At 52.8% G+C, this 14,744-nt stretch overlaps 4 protein-coding genes across 4 annotated transcripts; 3 read left to right on the top strand and 1 right to left on the bottom strand.

Moving 5' to 3' along the window:
• Positions 1-290: 290 nt before the first annotated feature.
• Positions 291-1,512, top strand: A1O3_10251 (uncharacterized protein; the record flags this gene model as incomplete). Its single annotated transcript, XM_007740341.1, has 2 exons — positions 291-501; positions 575-1,512. 2 exons carry the CDS (start codon positions 291-293, stop codon positions 1,510-1,512), a joined length of 1,149 nt encoding a protein of 382 aa, XP_007738531.1.
• Positions 1,513-4,465: 2,953 nt separating this feature from the next.
• A1O3_10250 (uncharacterized protein) lies at positions 4,466-6,076 on the top strand (the record flags this gene model as incomplete). The annotated part of the gene is made up of 1 exon (XM_007740340.1): positions 4,466-6,076. The coding sequence occupies one exon, from the start codon at positions 4,466-4,468 to the stop codon at positions 6,074-6,076; it is 1,611 nt and encodes a 536-aa protein (XP_007738530.1).
• A 1,544-nt stretch (positions 6,077-7,620) lies between these two features.
• On the bottom strand, positions 7,621-9,475 carry A1O3_10249 (uncharacterized protein; the record flags this gene model as incomplete). Its single annotated transcript, XM_007740339.1, has 5 exons — positions 7,621-7,970; positions 8,128-8,894; positions 8,945-9,128; positions 9,184-9,319; positions 9,410-9,475. The coding sequence occupies 5 exons, from the start codon at positions 9,473-9,475 to the stop codon at positions 7,621-7,623; spliced, it is 1,503 nt and encodes a 500-aa protein (XP_007738529.1).
• A 792-nt stretch (positions 9,476-10,267) lies between these two features.
• Positions 10,268-14,004, top strand: A1O3_10248 (uncharacterized protein; the record flags this gene model as incomplete). Its single annotated transcript, XM_007740338.1, has 2 exons — positions 10,268-10,628; positions 10,679-14,004. The coding sequence occupies 2 exons, from the start codon at positions 10,268-10,270 to the stop codon at positions 14,002-14,004; spliced, it is 3,687 nt and encodes a 1,228-aa protein (XP_007738528.1).
• Between the last annotated feature and the right edge of the window lie 740 nt (positions 14,005-14,744).

Raw genomic sequence — 14,744 nt, 5'->3', positions numbered from 1 at the left:
TGGGAGCCTTGCATCGACAACAAGGTGAATGATCTGCCATGGTGCTCTGGGCCCAAAGTACGGCGCACCATACACTGCCGAAGCGTGGTACCAGCATTAATTTAGGTACCAGGAATTAGTAATATTCCATTGCATCAAGGATTTGTATGCCAGAGCATTATTCTTCCCATTCCAAAGTTTGCCTGCAGCTGCTGTCGTTCGTTTCTAACCCCCAGGTGCCATATTATGTCTCGGTCGCTCCTAAGTTTCTAGGACAGGACGGGAAGAAGCTCTAGATTCTTTTGCCAATCATGTTCCGACCAGCCGCTCGATCGGTATTGCGATCGGCAGCTCGCCCTGGTCTCGCTGCGCCGCGGAGTGCCGCTGGGAGGCGATTTGTGAGCTCGTCGCCGGTGAATGCGCGAAGGAGTTGGAAGGGCACTCTACTGAGATGGGGCATTGCGGCTGCAGGCGTCTATTACTATAACACCAGCCCCGTCTTCGCCGAGCAACCACAGCATAGTACGTTGGATCTCCTGGTTCCCTTTACTACCGATGACTTGACAAGGTTGCGGACTGACGATCTGTGTGTCAGATCTTTTGAACCCCAATCTTGACGCCGTAGAAGACTCCACCGAAGAGTCGCCGTTAGAAGCGTTGACTTCGCGCCGACAGCGACAAGCACAAAGCAACTCCGCCGCCCTCCATTCCGCTGCAGAGACCGTGTCCTCCGAAAATGCCTCAACGTCAGTCTCGGCTCAAGAGTCGGAATCGCTCCCTGGGGAATCTCCCGAAGAACTAGAAGAGGAGGCAGCCAGCCAGGGAGCATTCAACCCAGAGACCGGAGAGATCAACTGGGATTGCCCATGCCTTGGTGGAATGGCACACGGTCCCTGCGGACCAGAATTCCGCGAAGCTTTCTCGTGTTTCGTCTTCTCGACAGAGGAACCCAAGGGGATGGAGTGTATCGACAAGTTCCAGAACATGCAACAGTGTTTCCAGAGATATCCCGAGGTCTACAAGGGTGAACTGGAAGACGATGAAGAGCTTGATGCTGGGTTGGAGGCCGAGAAACAAGAGCTAGTCAACGAGATTCAGGAGAGGAAGGCCCAGCAGCAGCAACGGCAGCAGGAGCAAGAGGTGGCTTCGCGATCCCGATTACTGGAAGAGCCTGAACCCGCACAACCAGCTCAAAAGAGGTCCCCGAAGCCGGACGAGAAGACTGCGCAATCGGGCAAGAAGTCTGTCACACCCCGAGAGCAACAGACGAAAAAAGAAGACAAGGTTCCACCTGCACATCTTCAAAGCACCAAAACCCCCCAAGAGGAAGCCAAGGTCACTGTCCACGACGATGCGACCTTGTCACCAGAGCGTGAAAGTATCAATGAAGGCCAGAAATCGCCTACCGTCAAAGAACCGCAAACTCTTCCGGTTCGCGACGTCTACTCGAGTTCTGAATCAGATGTGGTACCCAGAGCGGCGCACGATGCCACGGGCAGTTATGGTGTGAAGAACAGGGAGACGGAGAAGTAAGCGAAAAAAGTGTACGTAGTATATCACGGTTGTCGGCATGGACGATTTTGCATAGCAACAGCATGGGATGGTCGGCTCAAGAAAAAAAAGAACCACGGGTTGTACATCAAATGAAGGCCAGGCTGTACAGTATGGGGAACGACTTGACTATGAGATTAATAGGGAAAACCATCCGCTCTGTACCTCACTAGACTCGGAGTCTGAACCGATAGCATTTTGACATGACTCGAGCAGCGTCCCAAGCAGCAATTACGAAGTACAGTTCCTGTTGAGATGGATGCCCGCTGCCCAAAGTACTCGGTTCTGTACAGTGTACGGAGTACTACTTTAATATAGACATCATTTGTGTGATCGGGCTCAGGATCCGGTGTCGCGTTCGCGATCGCGCATCTGCAGGGTCCGGTCCCCTCAAGGGGTGAATGATTAGTGCAGGTTGTTGGAACAGAAGGACAAGGCGCAAAGTCCATTGACCATCGACGGTCTGGAGGCTAAGATCCCATGTGGTCCTGTGCCACTGGTTTGCAGCACGAACGTTCAGATTGTGCCGGAAATGCCATGGTCTGTCTAATTAGGTGTATCCGTATGTGCAAATCCGAAATGCATACGAGACCCATCTCCAAACTCAAACCACGGGAGGCAATCTCCCCTGCTGTCAAAAGCCTCGTTTTTCAAAAAGGCTCAGCTAATTACTAATTACACATGATTAGTCTGGCGGAATGAATTAACACTTGGCTGAAGTCTGCTCAGCAAGACAGCGGGCGTATCTGCCAGTGATACTGTAGTCGAAGAATGTGTCGAAAAGGGGTCTGTTGTGATTTCAAACGGCGACAGCCTCAAATGGTACTGTACTTACTTGCAAGCTGTTAGGGTTCACACCGGCTGATCAAGCCGCTGTCAGTAGGATGGTTCCCTGAAGCTCAGCCCGAAACAATCGACAGTTGACAGATCCGTGGTCCCTAGTACTAGTACTCTGTACGGATAGTCGCAGAAGATTCGCTCCTTATGTTGGGATACTAATATATGATCCTGATGAATTATTAATTAGGTGCATTCCCCCTGATGAGCATACGTGCAAGAAGTGTCTTAGGCAGCCCCTAAGGCCCCGTGACCCCTGGACTCGGTTCCTGTGGTGGGCATAACCTACCTAGGCCTAGATACTTGTAGGTACCTATAGGTAATTACCTAGTAGGATCTACTGCTGTGCGGGTTCTTTGTTATTGCCGACCCCGTAACACGACGAGGTTGAAACAGTGGTCTGGGACGCTCGTCTTGAAGGGTCCAGCATACCTAGGCACCATAGGTACATGTAGCTTAGGTAGTTAGTCAGTCGTCAATCAGAATGTCTTCAGAGGTGGCTTCTTCAATAGCGGAAACCCTGGAGGTGCAGTATACACGATACGAGATGACAATTGGATGCACAGTTGCAAGCACTAGGTGCCACCTTATCTACAGACATGTGCCCATAGGTAGCTCGTTCCTGTTGTCTGCATCTGTGACAAGAATAGACGCCTCCATGGAAGCACAGTTACGTTGGGCTTGTGCCGTGAGCTTGGGCTTGCACTTGACAGAATGGTCCGGCCACGTTTGGGTGGGCGGTGGAGGCGCCCTAGCCCCCTGTAAGCCCCCTGTAAGCCGGCTCAGTATGCAGTGCTGGGGGCCACATAGCCAATCGCTGCCCCCTAGAATGCCGGCTAAGGGCCCGAGGGAGGTGCCCCTGCAGCAGGGCCAGCAGTGCCAATCATCGACAGCCAGCCAGTGGTTCTAGAGGCTCGAATTAACCGTCTGACGCTCACTGGGCGTGGCAGCTCCCTTGCGTCTTATTAATGCTGTTGTCCGACACAGAGAGTAGCTGGCAATACCGGCCAAAAAGGTCGCGGCAGCACCTCTATTGTTTCTGTCAGACATACTACTAATGCCTCTGACATCGGCGCTATCACATCAATGCCTCTTATTCAACTCAGCTCTGCTCCCGTCCAATTCGTCCTCTGCTGCTCACCATCTCCCCTACACCATCCATCCACGCACCGCATCCCCCCCTCCATCTTTTAGATAGTCTCTTCCTTTTTCTGTCACTTCGTTTGTGCTGTCATCACCACCACCACCGCTCCTCTCCCTCTCTCTTATACAATCCACCCACACAGTCACTCTTCCACCTTTGTTGTATCGTTCCCTTCACCGTCGATACTGGCATCGACATTCGACCTCCCAAACCTCGCATCTCTCGCCCTTCCTTTCTTTCCACGCCGTTTTCGCCTTAATCACCTCCAAGCTCCCAGCTCGGCCATACACGGGTTCCATCCAGAACCAGCCTCGAATCTTCCCATCGCAGGCTCGCGAAAACTGCTTCTCTTCGACAACTGCTCGGTCCTCGCACCCATCTCGCTCGCACTACAGTACTTCTAATCGTCCATACATTCTACCAGTCGAAAATACCGAATCGATCATTGCCGTGCAATCATCCGACCGCAGTCAACGCAACCACCTTCCTTGTCCCACTACGCACACCTTGAATATATTTTGCCACAGACCGAAACCGCGTTGTACATTTCGATCATCTGTTCCTCGCGCACGCCATCACTTCTCTCTCCACGCTTCTTGTGCCACAGCTGGCTGAACTTTTGGTATGTCTCATGATCGTCCATGGCGGGTGTCATTCTCAACCACTAACCTCGGTGACCAGGAAGGGCCATCTCTTGTTGCATTCTCACGCTTCTAGATTCCCCTCAATAGTACCTTGAAGTTACTACGATACGGCTTTGTTCGATACCGACCCTCACTAATCTTCTAATCGTTGAAAAAAAAGACCGTACACACTCATTACAATTCACTTCGACGCGTCGGCAGCGCACGGATCCTCTGTTTTCCAAGGCAATCAACCTACGTGGTCCGGGCTTTTGAATTGTTCCGACTCTTATCTCTCGGCTTGCAAACTACTCGTTATTCCTAGAATACAATGAGCATCGACGCTGGCGGTGTTGCTCAAATGACCTACCAGTCTCCCTTCAACAACTCGATTGGCGTTTCTGGCCCGGGCTATGCTTCTCGTGGGAAAGGGTCTCACATCAAACGTCTCAGTGTTGCCCCTCCTCCCAAAATCTCAACCATCGACGAGACCCAACAGGCAAATGTCAACTCGACTCCACGTACCAGTCGCGGCCACCTTTTGGCTGGCCTTCGGACCGCTCCAAAGTCGGCCACGGTCCCTCCTGCCACCAATGGTTTAGGTCCAGAGGGCAGCAGGTACGGCCCTTCGTACCATGGAGCCCAGATTCCTCAGACGGCCACTGGCATGCACTTTGCAGGCAATCGGAACTCGTTCAGGAACAGCTTCCATCAGTCCTACTCCCTTCCTGAGCATGTCCTGGCCCCTCCCGCTCTTGACTTCGTCGACGGCGCCGACACTATGGATCAAACCTTGTACGATGAATTGGTAGCAACCAACAATTACCTTGCACAACAGCAACGAGCTCTCCAGCAGCAGTTGTTCAACGTCACTGCTGCGGCCCAGCAGTTGGGAGGACTGAATCTCAACGCCGGGATGGTGCACAATACTGGACAGCAGTTCCAGTCTCCCGTCGGTTCTCCCTTGAGCCTGTACAACCAGCAGTTCCAGCAGGGCTTGCAACCAGTTGTTCAACCCGTTCCTGGCAGTCCGGGAGTCTTTGCTGTCTACAACCCTATGACTGGCCAGTCCAACATTGTCGTCGACAGTTCGGTTCAACAACGACAGGTTGTGTCTCCTCATGGTCGTACCCATTCTGTTTCGCCTCCACCCACCACCACCACGCCTGGCTATCAGCAACAATTCAACGAAACTTCGTACCCTCTCACTGAAACTCGCTCAAAGACCCCTCCCAAGTCGACACCGTCCCCGCAGCAATCGGTTGAGCCCTTGCCCCCTCCCTCTGCCAATGCTTTCCGACGAGGTCACCGCAAGAACATCTCGTCCGTCAATGTCAAGACCGCGGGCGAATGGACGAGGGCATCCGGCGTGAGATCGGCAGGATTTCCGCAAACTCCTGCCACGGGCACATTCGGGCCTGGACAAGCCAGAGCGGGAGAGCATCCTGTCAGACAGCCCAAGGGTCCCCCGCTACTTCAGGAGCTTCAGGAAAAGCCCACTGCCAAACATGAGGGAAGCAAAAACTTTGCAACTCGACAACGCCGTCAGGCCGTTCATGACTTGGTTCGTGCTGGTCGTGAGCGCCGCAGCGATGGTCGTCAATCCGGTTCCGGAGCTGGAACACCCGGCAGTGAGAATGAATTCAACTTTTCCGTCTCATCCGACAATGATTCCATGCTTGCTGGCAGCACCAGCCTCTCGAGCAGGCCAAGCCTTGGCAGTCTGCGAGCTGCTGCCAATGGTGCAATCGGCTCTGAGATCAAGGAAAAGTCCCGGGAACGGTCATCGGTCGACAGTGTAGGAGCCATCAGTGCTAAGAGCCTGAGCAGTGACGAAGGCAATTCTCTGGGAGGAGCATTTGTTGAAGTCGAGCCAGCAAGACGCAACACCCCACGCCTGGTTCTCAGCAGTGCCGAGAAGCGCAAGAGCTTCATTATGTGAAAAGACATCAGCAACAAGGGCAGTGCCCGTTAAAACACCATCTTATAGAGTTCTCTCGGAAGACTCAGCCACTCCTTTCATACGACTTGATGATGACCCTTCAGATTGATTGATTGACATGACATTACTGCGCCGACCTCGATGGACGAAACATCACCCTGGCCGAAACCACTGGCGACATCATTAATGGATGAATTCATCTATTCCCTGTTTGCTTTTGACACTTGATTCTTGCTTTGCTTCTTTGTCTCTGAACAAGCCGCTCATTACACCGATGGATGGCTTGGAGAATTGGTGGCCCAAATCTGTGCCGAAATGCTCGGAGCGGAACCTCCTGACTCCCTCTTTTCTTGGAGTCTATTTCTGGCAACTGTTCATGCAGCAGAAGCAGTAGGCGCAGAGGAACTCGGGCCACAAAACTTGGATCCGTCGTCGGCTGGGTGGAAATCCCAAGCTGACGGCGCATTCCTGATGGCCTGGACAAGGATGGTGCTGAATGGATTGTCCCGTTTAGGTAGTGGTTTCTAGCACAATAGCACAATTGAATGTGAGCATTGCAGTACCTGGTCGCTTTGATGCTTTGAATGTGACGTGAAATCTCAGTTGTTGACTGGTGTTGAGACTTAGTATCCGTACTCGGTCAGTACCATAAAGTGTACTCCGTACTCGGGCTACTCCTACTAGGTGGTCCAGACGAGATTACATATACTGGACAATGAGTGTATCCGTACTCGATCAGTACCATAAAGTGTAGTCTGGCTACTCCGTACCATAAAGTGTACTCCGTACTCTGGCTACTCCGTACTAGGTGGTCCAGACGAGATTACGGAGTACATATATCAGACAATACTCGACCGGTGCAATGTAAACGGGGACACTTCATGTCTACCTTGGTAGTGACTTGTACTGGCGTAGTCATGGGACAGGAGATTGTATAGACTACCTACAGACACAGACACAGCAACAGAAACAGACACAGATACAAAAACGCACACCGACATAAACACGATTAAACACGTTTAAACACACATTGATATCTTCGTTTCTTCCATCATCGGTCAGGCACTCGGTCGAATCGACCTGGATCGGACTGGGTTGGATCGCCGGCCGATAAAGACACAGTCACAGAGTCAAAGCGACACCGGAGCTGGCTTGGATGGATGGGAAGGCTCTTGTAGGATGGTGGACGATGGACGATGGACGATGGATAATCCACCAGCCTAGATATACACAGTACACAGTAACATACGTATCTCCCGTCTTATCGTGTCTTGTTGTTTGCTTTCCCCTTCCCCTTCCCACTCCACTTCCACTACATCCTCGTTCTAGGTCCAAGGCCACCGCCACCTGTGCCAGATTACTGTACGCACAGATCTTCAAGTCGGACAAGCTCACTTGAGTACTTACTGCCTAGGTAGGTATGGATCCTCCGTGCCTTGAGTACGTACAGCCCAAGTACAAGTGAGCCTGCCCAGGTACGGATCCTCCGTGGGATGCAGATGCCATAAAGACAAGGCTAGACCGACACTCCCTCTCCGCTCAACTTAGCTGTTCAGATAGCGCGCCACCGCACCTCTCAACCGCCTCCCACCTTCTCCAGCGACATTGATCAGATTCTCGAGATCGTCGCCCGCGGTAAGACCGAGGCGGCGGACGAAATCCTTGGCGACAGTCTCGATATCCCCATACTCGCCACTCTCAAGACCCGTCAGGTCGTCCTCAGGTCGGCCGAAGTACGCGTTGGACGAAATGCTCGTGGCGCCCTCGAAGCCTTGGAGGCGCGTCTTGGCTTCGGCTTGGGCGGATGGGTCGAAGGCGTTGCGCCCGAAAAACTCGTCGGATGATATGCCTTTTTGAGTGCCGAATTTCTGGCGCGCGTATTGTTCCGACTCATCTGTATGGGGGATTAGTATAATCCATGGTAAGGAGAGACGGATAGGCCTCGTGCTGCTCCAAAGAAAGAAAAAAAAATACAAAAAACAGAAGACAAATGACAAAGACAAAGCAGGCGAAATTTGAGGGCAGAAATCAGCAATAACGCTGTCTCTTACCATCCACAGGAGCTTTGCTTGCGCCAACACTGCCAAAGCCTAGTTTCTTGGGTGCCGCTGCCGTCGACGCAGCAGACTTGTTTGTGCCGATCTGCCCAAACCCCAATCTGCCTACACCCATACCCAACCGTTCGACCTCGCTGGGACTTCGGGCATGGGTCGGATTAGCGGTAGGGCCAACCTTGGGAGTGATGGCTGCGGCTGGGACTTCTTTGGTAGTGGCACCAAAACCCGCGGCTTTGTTCTTGGCCAGTTCTTCAGCTTTCTCCGACTCGGGATCGTAGCCGAGCTTCTCTATCCTCTCTGCTTCGGCTTTTGCGGCCTTTTCGGCGGCCTCAAAGTCAATCTCGTCGCCCGCAATCTTCTTGGCACCAAGTTTCTGTGTCTTCTTTGCGCCCAGAATATTGGTGCGTTTGGCTCCGCCCCCCGCGGACGGTCCTTTACGGATTGCAGATGAGGAGGTAGTGCGAATCGCCGTCGGAGCGGGAAGGGCATTTTCAGCGTCGTTGGCAGCCGATGACAGCGGAGAGGGAGATTTGGGGCGTGAGGCGCTGCCGTTGGTAGTGTTGTTGGCTGAGAGGAAAGGGGACGCTGTACGGGAAACCACCGGAGGTGTACCGCTGCGTGACGGAGGATTGCTAGGTCGTTTAATAGTCGGTTTGTCCCAGGAGGAAAAGAAGTCATCGGCTGGTTCGCTGGCTGGTGTCGACGAGTTATCGGCAGGGGTAGATGCACTGTCGTCGGTAATGACCACTTCCTCTGGGTATCTGTTGCCCTGTAAGATCTCTGCATGTGTCTGAGGGATAAGGGAGCGTACTCTTCGGCGTCCCTTGCTGCCCTGCGCTTTAGCTCTTCCTTATACTTGTTCGCAGCGTTGGAAGTGTATTTGACTTTGGCATCTTTGCTGGCCAGGGCCGCACTTCCACCGTTGGACTGGAAGAACTTGGTGGCCGATTCGTTCCCTCCGACTTTCATGGTCCTCAGCTGGCTCCATTGCCACACTGTATATTGTCAACGCGTGTTCTGGGTCTTACATCCAAACGGGAGCGAGCCTACCATCCAGGTTTGTCGACCTCACAAATGAGATATGGACACCCAGATTCCTATGATTCGAAGAGCAGTCGAGACACAGGTAAACACCGAACGGGACGGACGACCAAGTCGGGTTCTTCTGGCCACAGTCGAAACATATCTAGACAAAACGCGACAATGTCAGCAAGACGGACGTTTCAGATCACGCGCGGTGGACTCCTTGAGCAGCGGAGAAGGGGAAGCGGTTTACCTTGTTGGCAGGCTTCGACTTGAGTTTCTCGAAGATTTTTTGAGACTGGGCCTTTGTGGCGGTCATGTTGACGGAGTATCTGGTCGACGACCGATATGTGAGGGACCTGGCAGGCAAGGAGATGATTGAAGTGGCGTTCTAGGTGTCCAGAGTGGTAGACACGAGCATCGGCCAGGCCAGAGCGCAGTGTTGAGTGCGAGCCGGGAGTGGAATCAGGTTAAAGCAGCGAGAGGCACAAACGGCCAGATTGACACTGCCTGCGCTAAAACAGCGAGCGACATATCGACATCAACATCAGAAATCAGACATGGACATTCACATCCACATCCATTCTCCGCTCAACTATAGATGATGGAGCTGAGGCAGCCAAGTCACGCACATGCTTATACACGTCTCGGTCTCGGTGTAAGCTGAGATAGCATATCTGCATTATCTGCATGTGTCTGGCCCTCACTTCTCTTCTTACCAGATGGCTGCCTCATCCTGCTATGGACCGTTGCCTACTGTCTGACAGCGGTGTCCGTCCTAAAGACAAAAGGCCGTTTCGGAGACATTGAATATGGGCGCATAAGTTGGCCATGAAGTTGAGTTTTGTCGGTCCATGGTAGCCTCCTTGCGTGTCTGGACCAGACCCTGCACTGTTTGATCTTTACCCGCACTGCTTGCAACGTCTTCACAACATGATGCCGTCCCACGCCTCAGGCAGTAGTACTGTCGGAGGTCAGGTGTGAGACGCCGAGATAACTTCAATGCCGATGAACATTCTTCGCCGCCACTTCTGAAATCCTACTGACAAAATAAGCCACACTCTTTCTTCCATTCCGACTGACACTGTCCATAACACCTCTAGTCTACACCATGCCAGCCCTGAAGGACCTTGTGTGTCAGGTCCTGTGGGCTGAGACAGGCTCTTCATTTCCAGAATATGGCACCCAATATGGAGACGGCATCCTCGAGACTTACATCGCTGTTCCTGACCATCCTCAGGCCTTCTGTATCCGCCTCGCGTCGCGGAAATTCATCTACGAAGGACTGGCCATGGTGGTCTTCATCGACGGAGAGTATCAGTGTAACCGGAACAGAGTCAATCTACAACCTTGGAAGAAAGACACATCCCCAAGTAAAAGTGTAGTTGAGTTTGTTGTGAGACAGAAAGAAAAACCTATGGGAGATGGAACATACATGGGGCGCGAGTGGCGCTTTGATGACTACAACATTGGTTTGTCCTTCTTGACGAAGAATTGCCTGGTAGCTAACACACCGCCACAGTACCAGAACTGCCTCAGGGTGTTGACCATAGCCATTTTCGTGAGCTCGGCACAATCGAAGTCATAGTATTGCGCTGCCGAATCCCCGACCCAGAGGAGAACAACATGTCGACAGCTTCTTCCGCCGCGGACAGTGATGTGCTTGCTTCAAGGCCTGAAACCGATGGTCAAACAACACATCAACTGGCCCAAACCCCACAGGAACCCGACACGGGAGCCGAAGCAGACAATCCTTTTGCCGGTTTGCCTGGATCTTTCGACGGTCCGAGTGACGAACCGCCAATCTACTACGGTAGTCAAGGTGATGCCCCTCCGAATGGGTACCCTAGGTGGAATTGGCATCCGCAGGGAGGTCAGCCTGCGCCATATGTACCGCATGAGGCAGCCTCATATCCTCAGAGCTATCATCCAAACCTGGTCTATCACGTCCCGGCCCGGCCGTCACATGGATATCGAGCTTCACCTACGCCCTCATATGAAACCCCTCCTTACCGTCCTCCAAAGCCTGAACGACGTGTTCACTTCGACTTCGGTGACGGTAGAGGGCCTCAGCAACACCGACCTACATCCTCTTATGTGAGGTACGATGATCAAGCTCGATATCATGGTCCAACCGCTTGGAGAGAAGAGCATGAATACGACCGACCTGCACCCCAGCCGGATTACCGCGAAGGGCCCAACCATAGAGGCATGAATCCATACTCGGATTATCCTATACCTCCCCATGACCGCCATTACATGTACGACGCTGAACGGAAGGCTTACGGCTACTATCCTGAGGTCAACCTGCCTCATGATAGCTATCGGTCGCAAACCCCACCCGGTAGCTCCTTCGTGGTGCATGGAGTTCCCGGTCCAGCAATTCCTCCACATCAAACGAACCCTCCACCCACAGCAGTGCCGATGCCCGGTCCAACACCAGTATCATTCCCAGTCCCACCACCCTTCCCAGCAGGACCTTGGTCGACAACTCAACCACAGCCAGCGCAGTATCCTGTTCCAGTCTGGGTGCCTCCGCCTGCGGGCTCAGCTCATCCCTTCGTGCCAGGAATGGTGCCAATCTATCCTCCGCCTCACAACGTACCACTGTTCCATACTCAGGGCCCTAACCCCGTTGTAAGCGAGGCCACCATTCCACCTGTCACAGCTGCTGCAAGCTCGGGACCCGGTCCCACTGTCACTCAAGCTGATGTTGACACTGCACAGCAGCCAGCAACTCGGCAACAAACAGATCTTCCTGACACTACAAAAGAAGAGGCAAAAGCCGCCACTAACCCGGAAGTCAAGGATGCTGAAGATCCTCCCAAAGATGTGATCGACAACACCAACAACAATGACAGCAATGACACCTGGGCATTTGATGCTGCTGCAAAGGTTAGTGATGATAAAAACGATACAGGGTATGCCAACAACGATTCTGGAAATGACCCAACCTGGGGAAATGACAACCAAGATAACAACGATACAGCAAACAATGGTGCTGGTTGGGACCAGACGGAACAGAACAACAAAGGTTGGGAGAACAACGACCAAAACGCCGGTAGTGGCAACAATCAGGCGAATGGAGACTGGGGCAACAATCAAAATGACAACTCGAATGACGACGCGAAGGCCAACGACGAGCCGACTTCTAACGCGGGCCAGGCCAACAAGCGAGCTCTTTATGGTCCCCATGGTGCCTATTACACCACGAAAGCCGCAGCGGAAACTGCGATAGCCCCCGACGCTGAAGAAGAACCCAGATACGATGTACCTCAAGCCATCGCTGAGAGAATCGGGACGTCCAAACAAGTCCACCCTGGGCAGGGATACATCTACAGTAAAAAGAGGTGTGTTCCGGAATACATTGACAATCTCAAAGAACCTTATGCCCGGTTCGTGTTCAAGTATCGCACGAAAGAACAGATCCGGAAGGAAATCGGGGTGGACATCGGACATGAGCCAACGGCAGATGAGGATGCAAACGCACTGGAGAGCTTGGATAAGGCCGCACTGATCGAGATGGTCTTGAGGGCCAAAGGCGCCTTGGGAGGGAAGATACCCAGCCCACCAGCCAGATTCGCCACACCTACTTCGACGCAGTCTTACGAACAAATCCCAATCACCGCGCCTGATGTCGACTTCCTGACTTACAAGTTGCCACCAAGTCGAAAAGTGTCGGATGGTTCTGGGCTCGGGATTCAATCGTCGACCATCTCAAACAAAGAGAATCGCAGTGGTAAAAGTGGCCAGCAAAATACAAACTGGGATGCCGGTGGCGAAACTGGTCAACAGCATAAGAACTGGGAGAACGGTGCACCTAATTGGCAAGAAGGTGAAAGCAACAACCAAGCTGCCAACAACGGTGCTGGTTGGGACGGGCAACAAGAGCAACGGGACTCATCGACTTTCCAGAATGACAGTCCCACTGAGCCTCCAAGTGGTACAGAACATCCCTCCAAAGCTCAAACCCAGCGCGAGCCGAGTATTGTTTCAGAAGCGCCTGGGAAGGTCGTCTTTCAGTCGTCCGGCGTCGTTCAGCCAGCAGCAGCACACCCACACGGAGGGTTGGTGCCTACGCCACATGGTTTTACAGGGCCATGGGCAACCCCGTCGACGTCAGCATACCCTTCAGCGGCGCCCAACCTAGTTTCTACCTCGCCGATGCCAGCAAACCCAGCAGATTCGTCCGCGTCAGTGTATCCAACTCACCCGTGGTTGCAGGCGGATCAATCCGCGCCAGGCCATTCGTTGATGGCAGGAAATGCAGCATATCCGTCGATGCCAAACCAGTACATGCCAGCAAACACACGGGTACCATCCAACCCGTGGACGCAGGGAAATCCTGCAAAACCAGTCACCCAAACCACGTCGGCGTATCCAACAGCGCCAACATACCCGTGGGCACAAGTCAACGCGCCCAACCCTTCAATACCAGCATATCCCGCATATCCAGCGTACCCGATGGCACAAACAAACATCTCGATGCCAGGATATCCCACGACACCACTAAACCCAACAGGCCAAGCAGCAACCATGTCGATGGTCCCAGGAGCAGATTTTGGGGCGCAAGGAGCAAGCGTTTCAGCGCCAGCCGCAGTAACCACCCCTCCTCCAGTTTCGGCGTCAATTCCACCTCACCCAGTCTACTCCCCAGGCACGGCCGCGCTCGTGGCCCAGGTCCCAATGTACGAAGAACTGTTTCTCAAGAACCGACCCGTAGGCTTCGATCCGGGCCCTCGGCCGCCCACCCCTCCCAGAAACCAGGAGCGCGAGCACATCAGCAGTTCGGATTGGGGACCTATCAACACGGGGTGGTCAAGTGGACTGCCTTACGAGGGAGATTGAGAGTGCATGAAGATTTGCCTTACGAGGGAGATTGAACATGCATAGAGATTGATTGGTTGGTGGTTGAGATCCTCCAAAGGTCTAAAGAAAAAGAGCTCTGCGGCCGGACACCGGACATCGGAGGAACATTACGTGGAGAGGAGCGGAACGCGCTGAGAGAGGGAGGTGTGTGTGGGTAGGTGGGTTTATGTTGTGAGTGATTCTGTTGTGAGTGATTCGGTGGCAAGAATGAAGCCTGCATTGCATGGCTTACCGGGCGGTAGATACAGTCTACAGTCCAGTAGCTGGAAAAATCAAGTCATATTTATGCTGGACGCGATGTTCCCGGAACATGGCTAGTGACTAGGACACGATCCGGCTACTACTTCTGCTTCTGCTTCTACTTCTTCTGCTTCTACTTGGCTTCTACTTGGCTTCTACTTGGCTTCTACTTGGCTTCTACTTCAGCTTCAAGCAGATGTGAAAGCGAAAGCCAAAGTGAATACAAACACAGCTCAGCTCGTTCTTTATTTCTGTGGGTTTGGCTTTGCCTCTTTGTTTCTTTTCCTTGTTGTGCAAGCAAGCATACAAATAAACAACAGGACAAGGTGAATACTGAATACTATGAGGAAGGGGCGTGAATCTAAACTAGCCATAGGAAGGAAGGAAGTAGAAGTAGAAGTAGAAGTAGAAGTAGAAGTAGAAGTAGAAGTAGAAGTAGAAGTAGAAGTAGAAGTAGAAGTAGAAGTAGAAGTAGAAGT

This window comes from Capronia epimyces (assembly GCF_000585565.1).
Source record: "Capronia epimyces CBS 606.96 chromosome Unknown aczIQ-supercont1.11, whole genome shotgun sequence".
Lineage (NCBI taxonomy): Eukaryota > Fungi > Ascomycota > Eurotiomycetes > Chaetothyriales > Herpotrichiellaceae > Capronia > Capronia epimyces.
This window is presented reverse-complemented; position numbering and strand designations above follow the sequence as displayed.